Below are 13,106 nucleotides of genomic sequence, written 5' to 3' on the forward strand. Positions count from 1 at the left end.
ACTCTTCCAGAGAATCACAGAGGGCTCATTTCAGTCCAACCGACTGGGCCAAAAATACCTGGTTTGTGCGATCATGGGTGCTTGAGTACACAAAAAGCCTGTGATTTTAATCAAATGTTTCAGGGATTCTGAATGAAATAACTGATCACTTGACTGGTACCTGTGAAAACTTTGCTTATGTTTGTCTCTCAAAACCCACTTATCTTTAAGCATATATAGCTGCTGTCCTTCTAACCTCGTAGCATTTGTGTTTTTTTGTTGTTGCCATAAATCATTATTATTAGTCATCCTTTATGTTTGTCACTGGGTTTTGCAAATATCTAACCAATAAAAAGTATTAAAAGTGCTTTTCAACTTTGACAACAAAGTATTTAACCAAATGCACTGTTTTTTCCCGTTTCCTGAAAAGCAGTGAATTTGGACATCCTACGTTTGATGGATAGCGATGATATGCTTGTATACAGTATATGAATAAATGTGTGTATACGTATACATATTTGTGTTTGGTGTGTCCGGTGTATGTATATGATTTATCATGATTTACCTCTTACAAAGGCATGCATGGTTTTAGGAAATAGACAGTCAGAATTGAAGTAAAATCTTTGCAAAAAAACATATCAGAAAGATTTTTTATTTTTGTTAAACACACAAACTAACACAACTACAAACCATGAACCAAAGCATGCAAATGTATTTGCATTGAAATCTCCCTTCAGGTAAAAAAATGGAAATGAGTGGTAAAGTAAAGAGGGCATTTCAAACACATAAAACAATTTGTCTTTCATATTAATAATAGAAATACCATACATTCTAATGATAATGTGTGTGTGCGTATAATTGTAACTGTAATTTTATTATACTTTTTATCATGACTTACAATATCAGAACGTTTTTATGCATTGGAAGCTTCTGTCACCAAGACAAGTCTCATTGTAAATTCTGATAATAAAAGCAACCTCTTTTTCTATAAAGGGGTTTGCATTAAAACAGAGGTTACTGCCGTTTTATAATACAAGATACTGGGGGACATGAGGGGTAACATAGTGACAATGAGAAAACAAAACCAGCAAACACACACAGGTTATCCTCACACTAGTACAAGCACAACACAGAATCAAACCCTGCCAATCGGAAAAGAAAAGGGTTGGAGTATCAATTGCAACGCAACCCTCCATTAACACTTCATCATTAGCGCACATTTAGACCTATCAGCACGGGTCTAACAACCTTGTTTAGACATGGGAAACTTCAAACATACACGTGCATCAAATGCAGACTAAATCTTACACACCAAGCTCTTTAGACTCCAAAAGCAGGCCCCTGCTGTTGATTTATGAACCCTCATGCAAATTCTGATGGAGCTGATTTGTGCAGGGTTCGCAAATGCTGGCGGAATTCGAATTGTCAGTTAAAGTGTCACGATTGAAAGGTCAGATGGTGAGAAAAAGCCTCATGTAAAGGCTTTCGCAAAAGCCTCTGTCTGCTTATTCTTCAGATTGCTCCCATAACTTCACAGTTAAATGTGTTGACCCTCATTTGGCGCAGTGAAAGGGGCTGGCGAGCGGGACAGCTGCCCCAGTTCAGGTCAGATGACCCAGTCAACTGGACTGATTCCTGAGTTCCAAGATCTGCTTTCAGTCTCTGGCAAGCAGAAGATGAGTATGTAGTCAGAATGTTTTCCACATTGTAGCAAGTGTATGGTTTCACTTAAACGGTGGACGGTTACAAAATATTTACAGAACACTCTTTATAACGCCAGAACCAGCAGAAGCGTCCCGAGTGAACAAACAAGAAGGCCACAGTCACATGTGTAAACAGATTATCCATGACTGCGGGAACAGAATCAAAAGTGACATCAGTCATTCTTTCATATTTCATTTAATTTAATGTGAATGTTTTCTAGACTTCTCTGAAAGACACAGCGTATGGTATCAGTTTGTTGATTTTGGGTGCTGCCTGCACTTTTGAAACATTAAACCTTTTATAAAACAAACTTTGGATCTGTGGTTGAGGAATATGTTTCCTGTAATCACAGTTTGCAATGTTTGTATATGCAAAAGATCTGCTACAATCATTTGATGGCATGATAAATAATGACAAGCATTGTTACACTAAGTATTTTTGACAGCCTATTAAAGACTCTCCAAAATGTCTCGAAATCTGCAGCTTTGTTTGATGCATTGATGTAATTTCCTCTGAAACAGGAAATTAGGGCGGGACGTACCAAGTAGCTCCCGCCCTTTTAAAATAGCCAATAGCGGGAGTGGACACTATTCTTTAGATTCTAGAGAGCTAAAGAAAAATTTAAGTCAATGTTGTAGATGATACGGGTTTATAGATATCCTTAAGGCTAACATATTCATACTAAAAGCCAAAAATCTAATTTTAAAAGGATTTTAATGCTAGTGAGAAACAAGGCAAAAAAAACATTTAAAAGAAAAATAGAAAATGGACACTCATAAACTCGGTTTACAGTTCTGGAAAATGTACAATGCTTACTCTGTACTGCACATATGGACACATTCCTCAAATGTATATAAAACATTGTGGGAGTTTGTCACTTCCTGACCAGGCCACTCATCTGCTATAAGCCAACATACCCAATAAAACACTTGAGAATGCAGAGGATCAGCTGTTAATAAGATCTGTGACAAAGTTAGATTTATAAGTCACAGGTGTTTGACACATTACACATTACTGTAATTGGTACAGGATTAGCAAATATGTCCACACAGATGATTATGCCATTTTAGAGAAACACTTATATAAATAAAAACGTATTTACGTATTGCACACAATTTTTAACAATCTTTTATTATACAAATAAAATACAAGATAGTAAGAAAACACAGAAGCAACCAAAAAGAGTATAAATAGAAAGAGAGAGAGACAAGTGAAGAAAGATGAATAGAGAGTGAGAGAGAAAGAGAGAGAGAGAGAGAGAGAGAGAGAGAGAGAGAGNAGAGAGAGAGAGAGAGAGAGAGAGAGAGAGAGAGAGAGAGAGAGAGAGAGAGAGAATGAAAGATAGTGCTTTGATTACAGTCTGAGAAGCATGTTCCTGCCCAGACACTGGTGGTGTCACTTCCCTGTGCATGAACATTTAATCCCTCTGCCTGCCAGGAGGACACAGGGCTGAAACCTGATCACCCAGGGGGCCAACACAGGAGGACAAGAGAAGGAGAGACAACAAGCAACGACATGATTTAGCATCTTAGATAATGGTGCAATACTCAGATTCTAAAACGTTGCACATGCTAGAACATGCGCTCATGCCATATGATGTAGCCTATCAATAGACGTGATCAAATTGCTGTAAGTTGTTGGTTCCAGAGCGCTATCATCTGTTACAAAATTGTCATCAATACGCTACTGTCACTTCCGTCTGCGTCAATGGCCAGACAACAATGAAACGTATATGTGACCCTGGATCACAAAACCAGTGTTGAGTAGCACGGGAACATTTTTAGTAAAAGCCAAAAATACATGGTATGGGTCAAAATTATCGATTTTTCTTTTATGCCAAAAGTCATTAGGATATTAAAGATCATGTTCCATGAAGATATTTTGTAAATTTCCTACCCTAAATATATAAAAACATTATTTTTGTGAGTGGATGGCCTGCTACAGTGCCTCTAATTAACAACTTCAAAGGCAATTTTCTCAAAATTTAAATTTTTTGCACCCTCAGATTCCAGAGTTTTAAACGGTTGTATCTGTCAGATATTGTCCTATCCTAATAAACCATACACCAATAGAAAGCTTCTTTATTCAGCTTTCATGTGATGTAAAAATCTCAATTTCGAAAAATTGACCCATAAGACTGGTTTTGTCATCCAGGGTCACATATTATATGGACCGACGGCCCTACACTTATTCTCCTGGTGTCCTCACATACAAACTCACAAACACGCGCGCGCGGCTGAGCGCAACCTCTCCCGGCGCTATCGGATTTCGCGTCCCTCCAGAGAGAGAAGGTGAGCCAGCCAGCTTCATTAATCATTTAGAGTGTGCGCTGTGAGTGGAGGACAGTGTGATTGCCGGGTGTTGGGTGTCTTATAGCCCCCTACACAACCGCCTTGATTTGAATAAAGAAAGACTCAGGCCACTGCATGGTCAGCAACAGGACTACAGTAGAAATGAACGCAGCCAGGTCGCGTGGGCGGATCAGCAGACCACACTCACGGCCCACGAAACATTTGACAGGTGCAGGTGTGTGCAGAGAAGTGGTGATGTACTGTATATTTCCCAGAATACCAAATGCCACAGTGCAAAATGCAAGTTTACAGTTACCTTTCAAAGTAGATTTATCAAACAACTCCTAACAAGATAAACAAAGAGACTGTCATTGGTATCATTGCAACAAAAAGTGCTTAAAGTTAAGATTATTAACTTTAAACAGAATTTAGCATTAACTGCATTATAATTTAATTATAGTTAGCGATTATTAACTTTAAACAGAATTTGGCATTAACTGCATTATAATTTAATTATAGTTAGTAGTTATAAAAAGTTAGTTTAGAAGTATAAGCTCTTTAACTCTCTCCATCATCTTTTCATCCACAGCACACTCGTCCATCGTCAAGGTCAGAGGCTGAAGCCCCAGACAGCAGCCAAGCTGGGCTCACTGTCTCTGACGCAGGGTTTAGAATGACACAGCAAAGCTATAGCGTGAAGTTGCTCCCCTGAATAAAGAATGACTTTTAAAATGGACTCGAACCGACTGCCTTTCTGCAAGCTGAACACACTCACTAAACCTCCACCATCGTCCTTCTGCGCTACTGCTGTGGCTGCCCTCAGGAGGTCTCAGGCTGGCTAAAGTCTGCTCAGACACATCCTCCCCTTCCCTGGAAAATGATACTGGCCATGTATAATCAATCAGGTCCTTTTACTGAAAACTCAACCCTTTACGTCTGTGTGAGGTTGTGTGTGTGTGTGAGATAATGAAAGAGCATGTGTGTTGGCAGGCTATGGGGATGGGTGTGGACGTTTTACAAAAAGACAAGTAAAATATGTAATACTATAGCGCACAATGCAAATGTGAAGGTACTTTAGGGAAACAGGCGACCACAAATTCTGTAATAATGTTTCTGTTCCGAGTGCACCAAATAAGGGCTACTTTAAGCATATTTGATCTAAGATGGAATAAGAGAATTAAACGATACACAAACTGGGTATATGATTATTTGTTTAAGGACATAAATAAACAAAGTCTGTTACTTTTATTTGAATATTTTGAGGCCACTATACGTCTTGTAAGAAAATATTTAAATATTAAATCTATATAAAACACATAAATAAAATAACTTTTTGTTAACCTTAAATGAAACGTTTTGCTTTCATCTAACCAAAATCAAATTATCTTCGTGACTGGGTGAGAGCTGATGATGTATTAGCAGTCCATAAAACGAAATTGGTAAATATCTATTTCCCTCTGGAACCGAATGCTAGAATTACAATGTCCATATGAAAAAGTACGCTGGAGTCGTGTTACATTCCAAAATAACTCGTCAGATACACGACACCAGAGACTTCTCGACACAAACATCAATCCAGCAAACCTCTGGTGCCCACCATCCATAATTTCTAAACTGATTAACTTAAAGCCATATTTAAATAGTTAAATTGTAACTCTCTTATAATAATAATAATAATAACACGAATAATAATAATACTAACAACAAAAATAATAATACAAACATTTCTAATTCTGAGTTTTATTTTGTATTAGTTAGTAAATACAATCAGCAAGCTAGGTTATTTTCTATTTAAACTATTTTCTAAAACAGTGCACAGGCGTAAACATTAGGTTTTTTAAAATAATAATAGCTTATAAGAATAAATAAGAAAAAAAAATGCACTTGAATGTTAGCTATAGATTTTCTCTATTTTTGTGAATATAATAAAGCGGTGTCTGCTTTTGGATATCATGGCCAAAGTGTGTTGCGCGCACGCCTTCCCCCGAGGTGCAGGACATCCAAGTGTCACTACTCAAAGAGGCAGGGTCAGTTTCTGCTACACAACTTCTCTCCACGCTTGCCCGTATGACTCCCCAAGAGGATGCGCTAATCGTCCTTACACACTGGCGAATCTGTAAGCGATATGATAACCAGAGGGCGGGCTGATAGCTGAGGACGGTCGAGGAAAGACTATTGTACGACAAAAGCGCGTAAGACTGAATGATTATCGCTTCGTGATAGTCCAGCTGTAATTGACGCGCAAAGTACAGAATCAAAATAGTCTATTAGTTTGCTTTTGTTTTGAAAGTATTAACTTATTTTTTTTCTTTTATTTATTTTGCATGGACTGATGCCATTTTTTCATGGAAAATGTACATCGAGTTCTAAGATTGGGGGGAAACTATTTTATATCTCCAAAGTGGATTTCGCCATAAGAACAACAGCTAATAGTGGGCAAAATACTTGCAGGACGTGAGGTGCACCATTGCTGTCAACTATGTCTATGCCTCCGAGCTTTGGATTTACCCAAGAGCAGGTTGCCTGCGTCTGTGAGGTGCTTCAACAAGGTGGGAGTATCGAACGTCTAGGACGTTTTCTGTGGTCTTTACCTGCTTGCGATCACCTCCACAAAAACGAGAGTGTACTGAAAGCCAAAGCCGTGGTAGCTTTTCACCGAGGAAACTTCAGGGAGCTTTACAAAGTATTGGAGAGCCACCAGTTTTCACCGCATAACCACCCAAAACTGCAACAACTTTGGCTGAAAGCCCACTACGTTGAAGCAGAGAAATTGCGCGGTCGTCCTCTGGGCGCAGTGGGAAAATACCGCGTCCGCAGAAAGTTCCCTCTTCCTCGCACCATCTGGGATGGAGAGGAGACGAGTTACTGTTTTAAGGAGAAGAGCCGATGTGTACTAAAAGAATGGTATACTCACAACCCGTACCCTTCCCCGAGAGAGAAGAGAGAACTGTCCGAGGCCACGGGCCTCACCACGACGCAGGTCAGCAACTGGTTCAAGAACAGGAGACAGAGGGACCGGGCAGCGGAGGCAAAAGAAAGGTGGGGAAAAGCATTCATTTGAACACCTGAATAGGCCTTCTTTTAAATCTGTAATCTCTGAGGGAAAATCCAGTATTTATTTATATTTTTAAATGTAGTCCTGTCAGAAATGTAGAGTTATAACAATGACATCCATTAGTGTTCTTGAAATCACAAAATAAAAAATCACAAATAGCTGTCACTGTAGAGGCACATTTTGTGAATGATCTGCTTTAGTGACAAATAATATCGGAATTGAAGAAGTTTGTATTTTTTTATAGTCCAGGTATGAAGACAAAGTCATTCTTTGACCAAACAATATAATTAAATAATAAACAATAGCCTAAAATATTTTTTGAAGTATTTGTTTAACCATAGTGTTATTTACAAAAATATCGATAAACGTGGCTAAAGGATGGACAAGCGGAAGACAAACTCTTGATCATAAAACATTTGATTAGATATATAAAATATAGCTTCCAGACATAAATGTTGTTAAGATAAATAAAATGGTATTGATATGCCGCTGTTGCTTAAAACTCTTGAATGCCAACGGTAAAATAATGCAACTCGGACTACGATATTCTGTTGAGAGGGTCCAGTTGTTTGTATGTATGTGCAAGAGCAAACGGTGGTTGTTTTTGCTGGTTTACCAATGAATTTGTATAATCTCCTCCAACAGGGAAAACGAAGGCGCAAATCCAAACTGCCACAATCAACTGACCTCTCACGTAAACGAAAATAAATCTCTATGTGATAGTTCAGAGGACGACAAATCTCCTTCTGCGACCCCAGATCACACCTCCATGAGCCCAGCCATCCTCATGCCCTCCAGTTCAGGTCTACCTCCGCTGCACAGCTTCGCTCCTCCAGGCCCAAACGCTTCCATCATCCCCGTCAGCAGCTCCGAAAATCAGAGCCACCATCACTTCAGCATGCACGACGGTCTTCTCAACCCCATGACGGCCAGCCTGGTGGAACTTGGATAATAAGAAACAGAATACCTGAGCTTGTACTCCGCCCAATAAATAGCTACATTAATATATACCAGACATTTTATTAGTCAAGCTTAAAGGACGCATCACGTATGACGGGCAACATCCAACTTTATAAAGCCCAGCTTACGTGAAGACCACTGATTCCACAAATTCAGTATAACCAAGGAATAGTTTTTGATATGTCTAGCAACAAAACAAACTAATAAATCTATTTAATGAAGTCAAAATGTGTTGTCTCCTTGCAAAAATTTGCGGTTCTTTTGTTAATTTACAGTTCTGTTTTTTTATTATGAAGAGTGGGTAAAATACTTTTGTTTATAACCACAATAAAATAATGTTATCAACAAAATCATATTAATAAAGCCATTTAAAAAATTGTTGTGAGCGTAATCGTGAGATTTCCATCAGTTATCTGTCTTGCAAATATTATTTTGTTGTTTTATTGCATTTTCTATATTCGTATATAAAAGGATTTAATTATTGTTGTAAAATAGACAGTTATCAAGATATTACTCAAAACGTTGCGATTGAACGGCCTACTGTACTTCTGTCTACTGTCGTGAAAAATAAAACACGAAAAAAATTGCAGGTGAATAACTAAATCTAAAGCTTCTTTTAGTTTTTCTTAAATGCGTCTGCAGTAGGCTATATAACAGGTCTCAAAGTGTTATCCTGGTCTTAATTGGAATGTGCCTGCCTGAATATGTGTAATAATCCCGAGACGCGCATTTGGAAAATGGGGTAATACGTGAAGTTCTTATACTTGAAGTTCTCACACAACAAAGAACTGTGTGTCCAAGACGATTTTCAAAAAAGAAAAGGGGCTTACCCTTTTTTACAGAATATCTGTTTACAGACATATAGCATTAAATTGTACATAATTAAGGATTATACATTTTTATTTAAAAAAGTGCAATTAACTTTTAAAATGTATCATTTTGTTTTATCAATTTATTTACGTTTTGTCTAGCAGAGACTGCTATCATGAACCTATATCGCCCCCTACTGGTAATGTTAGGTTTACTTTTCATTTAGACTTGCACACGTTATTCAATATCTGGTATGCTGGTTAAATGCAGAAAACAAACTCATATAGCCACCTGCAGGACAACAGCAAAATTACACCTAAATTGAACTTTAATTTAAATACAGTTAATTCAAACAATCAATTGATTGATGTCTTATTCAGAAGGCCTCAGTGTGTAAACACTGTCTGCATGTGTCCACATATCTGCAAGTTTGAAGATATTCAATAAACAAAAAACATATTTTAAATCCATGTAGAACACATGTATTTACAATATTATGCAAACCAAATGTGAGTTAAACTTGCTTTCGGATGATTTTTCAAATGCTCCATTTCAGCTCTGTTGACAGGAGAATTCATACAGACAATATTAGGCCTAGTTATCCCTTTGTTGTGTTTAAGTGATTAAAAACGAGTTAGATATGTGACAAATGTTCACAATAATTCCAATTATGGTGATAAAGTGTATGAGTGTACAGTGTATATGTACAACCGTTCAAAGATTGTCACTTAAGTCAAATGTTTCTCTTGACCTTACAAGTCTTACGTTCTGAAAGCTTAAATGTCTGAAAATGGATTTTACAAAACATAATTGTAAAAACATATTAGTGTTTTCATTACAAATTTGTATTTAATAAAACACTGTCTTTCAAGATTGTGTTAAAAAGGATGGTGAGACCTCAAGAGGAATAAAATATCTGTAGAATATTTCTACAAACCCGATTCCAAAAAAGTTGGGACACTGTACAAATTGTGAATAAAAACAGAATGCAATGATGTGGAAGTTTCAAATTTCAATATTTTATTCAGAATACAACATAGATGACATATCAAATGTTTAAACTGAGAGAATGTATCATTTTAAGGGAAAAATAAGTTGATTTTAAATTTCATGGCATCAACACATCTCAAAAAAGTTGGGACAAGGCCATGTTTACCACTGTGTGGCATCCCCTCTTCTTTTTATAACAGTCTGCAAACGTCTGTGGACTGAGGAGACAAGTTGCTCAAGTTTAGGAATAGGAATGTTGTCCCATTCTTGTCTAATACAGGCTTCTAGTTGCTCGACTGTCTTGGTCTTCTTTGTCGCATCTTCCTCTTTATGATGCGCCAAATGTTTTCTATGGGTGAAAGATCTGGACTGCAGGCTGGCCATTTCAGTACCCGGATCCTTCTTCTACGCAGCCATGATGTTGTAATTGATGCTAGTATGTGGTCTGGCATTGTACATGTTGGAAAATGCAAGGTCTTCCCTGAAAGAGACGACGTCTGGATGTGGAGCATATGTTTGTTCTAGAACTTGGATATACCTTTCAGCATTGATGGTGCCTTTCCAGATGTGTAAGCTGCCCATGCCACACGCACTCATGCAACCCCATACCATCAGAGATGCAGGCTTCTGAACTGAGCGCTGATAACAACTTGGGTTGTCCTTGTCCTCTTTAGTCCGGATGACATGGCGTCCCAGTTTTCCAAAAAGAACTTCAAATTTTGATTCGTCTGACCACAGAACAGTTTTCCACTTTGCCACAGTCCATTTTAAATGAGCCTTGGCCCAGAGAAAACGCCTGCGCTTCTGGATCATGTTTAGATATGGCTTCTTTTTTGACCTATAGAGTTTTAGCCGGCAACGGCGAATGGCACGGTGGATTGTGTTCACCGACAATGTTTTCTGGAAGTATTCCTGAGCCCATGCTGTGATTTCCATTACAGTAGCATTCCTGTATGTGATGCAGTGCCGTCTAAGGGCCCGAAGATCACGGGCATCCAGTATGGTTTTCCGGCCTTGACCCTTACGCACAGAGATTGTTCCAGATTCTCTGAATCTTTGGATGATATTATGCACTGTAGATGATGATAACTTCAAACTCTTTGCAATTTTTCTCTGAGAAACTCCTTTCTGATATTGCTCCACTATTTTTCGCCGCAGCATTGGGGGAATTGGTGATCCTCTGCCCATCTTGACTTCTGAGAGACACTGCCACTCTGAGAGGCTCTTTTTATACCCAATCATGTTGCCAATTGACCTAATAAGTTGCAAATTGGTCCTCCAGCTGTTCCTTATATGTACATTTAACTTTTCCGGCCTCTTATTGCTACCTGTCCCAACTTTTTTGGAATGTGTAGCTCTCATGAAATCCAAAATGAGCCAATATTTGGCATGACATTTCAAAATGTCTCACTTTCAACATTTGATATGTTATCTATATTCTATTGTGAATAAAATATAAGTTTATGAGATTCGTAAATTATTGCATTCCTTTTTTATTCACAATTTGTACAGTGTCCCAACTTTTTTGGAATCGGGTTTGTAGTAATGGTGAATGTATCTACAATTTCTAGGCAAAAGGTGACCACTGAATATGATAACTCCACAACAAAATGTCATTTATTTTAAAATTTGTTTAAACGCAACATAGTAGTTCCATTTTCATTATTTTATAGTATTGATGAGTTTACCATTCGAATACGTGGAAAATAATGCGTAAGTAACAGTGCACTTTTGAAAGGTACAATGTACAAATATTATAGCCTACTAACATAATTGCCCATTATTATTGGTCATAGGCTTATTATTGAGTAGCCTACCTGGTTAACTATCTTACTGTATGCCACAGTATGTCATTTGTTTGTAAAACTTTTATTGGACTTCGAGTTTGTAAAAAAAGTGATGATGATGACAAAAATGAAAGGATTACTAGAAAGAATGATAACGCATGGGCCTAATGCACATTACCTAAAGTCTCTCTCATCTACTGTAGAATTCACCACATGATGGCGACATAAGCACATGAATGAAATGCTGTTCCAACTTAAGTTCTTCTTGACATCCTTTTCGACTTGCACTTAATAAATGTTCAGTAGGCTAAATGTTCACTTTTGTGTTTTGCTACGAATTTGAAGTCAAGCAGAATAACTTGTTTTCTGCCAGTTTTAATTGTGTAATTGTTCATATAGCTTAACTAATAGATCAAATGTCGTGGGTGGGTATAGCTAACACACAGACACAGGCACGTGCCGGTAAAATGTATAGCCTACATTGTAGTTGAATCCACTATAAATCGTTCAGGATAAAAGTGTCTCCAAATGCATAATAATATAAAATAAATGTCAGGTGTGTAAGAGTTAGTGTCATGGCACGTGTGTTCAGGACAAACAGTAAAAAAGGGCGAAAATCGGTTACTTTGGATTAATGCTATAAAACAGGCAACAAACAATTAAAGGATTATCAAAGTAAATGCAATCAAATGTTTTATTGCTATCAAAGCGTCCTAAAGCCGACCAACTGCACTGTGGAAGGAGGGCGTGATTCCATCAGAAAACCAGAATTGAAGATTCGGTAGGCCCTTTGATTGTGATTGATCTATTGACTTGTTGGTTTAAGTTTATAGCATACTCACGTGTGGCTTTGTGTTAAACCTGTTTTTTAGTTGCGAGGAAGAGTGCAAAACAAAGGTGAGTGGCGTCTAAATTATTTCATTGCGCGGCTCCACGTATAGCGCAATGAATCCAGGTCAAGGGGATCTGCCGCGTGAATAAACACGAATAAAAAGTAGTGCTCAGTTAAGCGATCAAATCATAAGGGAGAAGATGGAAGAGGAATCCAGTAAACCACAAACACTCTCTTGTATGGAACGTTAATAGAAAACTCCATGTAAGATATCCTCATATCACCTATTGTGGCATTGAAAGAAAAGACTGACATTATGTCAGTTGCATTATTAACGAGATAAATGTTTGAATCTTGAGATTTTGGCGTGGCTAATATTGCGGAATTAGTTAAATTACTTGTATTTTACCTTGAGCACGCTAACAAAAATGTAAAATATAAAGTTAATTAGACCTATATTATTTCGCAGTGTTTAGTTCAGAAGTCTAAACATATGCGTTAATTTTTGTGGCTAATAATAAACATGCATGTTTTATAATAACGTTTTTAAAGTTATTTTTTCTGATGTAAAAAAGTGCAGATATTTTTGTCTCGATTTATAAGCCGGACTTTCATGTATGCTCCAAATAATGATCTCATTACAACAACATAATTATTCTCTCATTATGTCAAAGAAACTTATTTCTTACTTTCTTAAG

The 13,106-nt window shown here is 37.5% G+C and overlaps 1 protein-coding gene across 1 annotated transcript; it reads left to right on the top strand.

The window, feature by feature from the left end:
* Positions 1 to 6,146: 6,146 nt before the first annotated feature.
* Positions 6,147 to 8,324, top strand: six2b (SIX homeobox 2b). The gene is made up of 2 exons (XM_057357916.1): positions 6,147 to 7,013; positions 7,675 to 8,324. Exons 1-2 carry the CDS (start codon positions 6,454 to 6,456, stop codon positions 7,979 to 7,981), a joined length of 867 nt encoding a protein of 288 aa, XP_057213899.1. The 5' UTR covers positions 6,147 to 6,453; the 3' UTR covers positions 7,982 to 8,324.
* Positions 8,325 to 13,106: the final 4,782 nt, after the last annotated feature.

Source organism: Triplophysa rosa, linkage group LG18 (assembly GCF_024868665.1).
Source record: "Triplophysa rosa linkage group LG18, Trosa_1v2, whole genome shotgun sequence".
NCBI classification, from domain to species: domain Eukaryota; kingdom Metazoa; phylum Chordata; class Actinopteri; order Cypriniformes; family Nemacheilidae; genus Triplophysa; species Triplophysa rosa.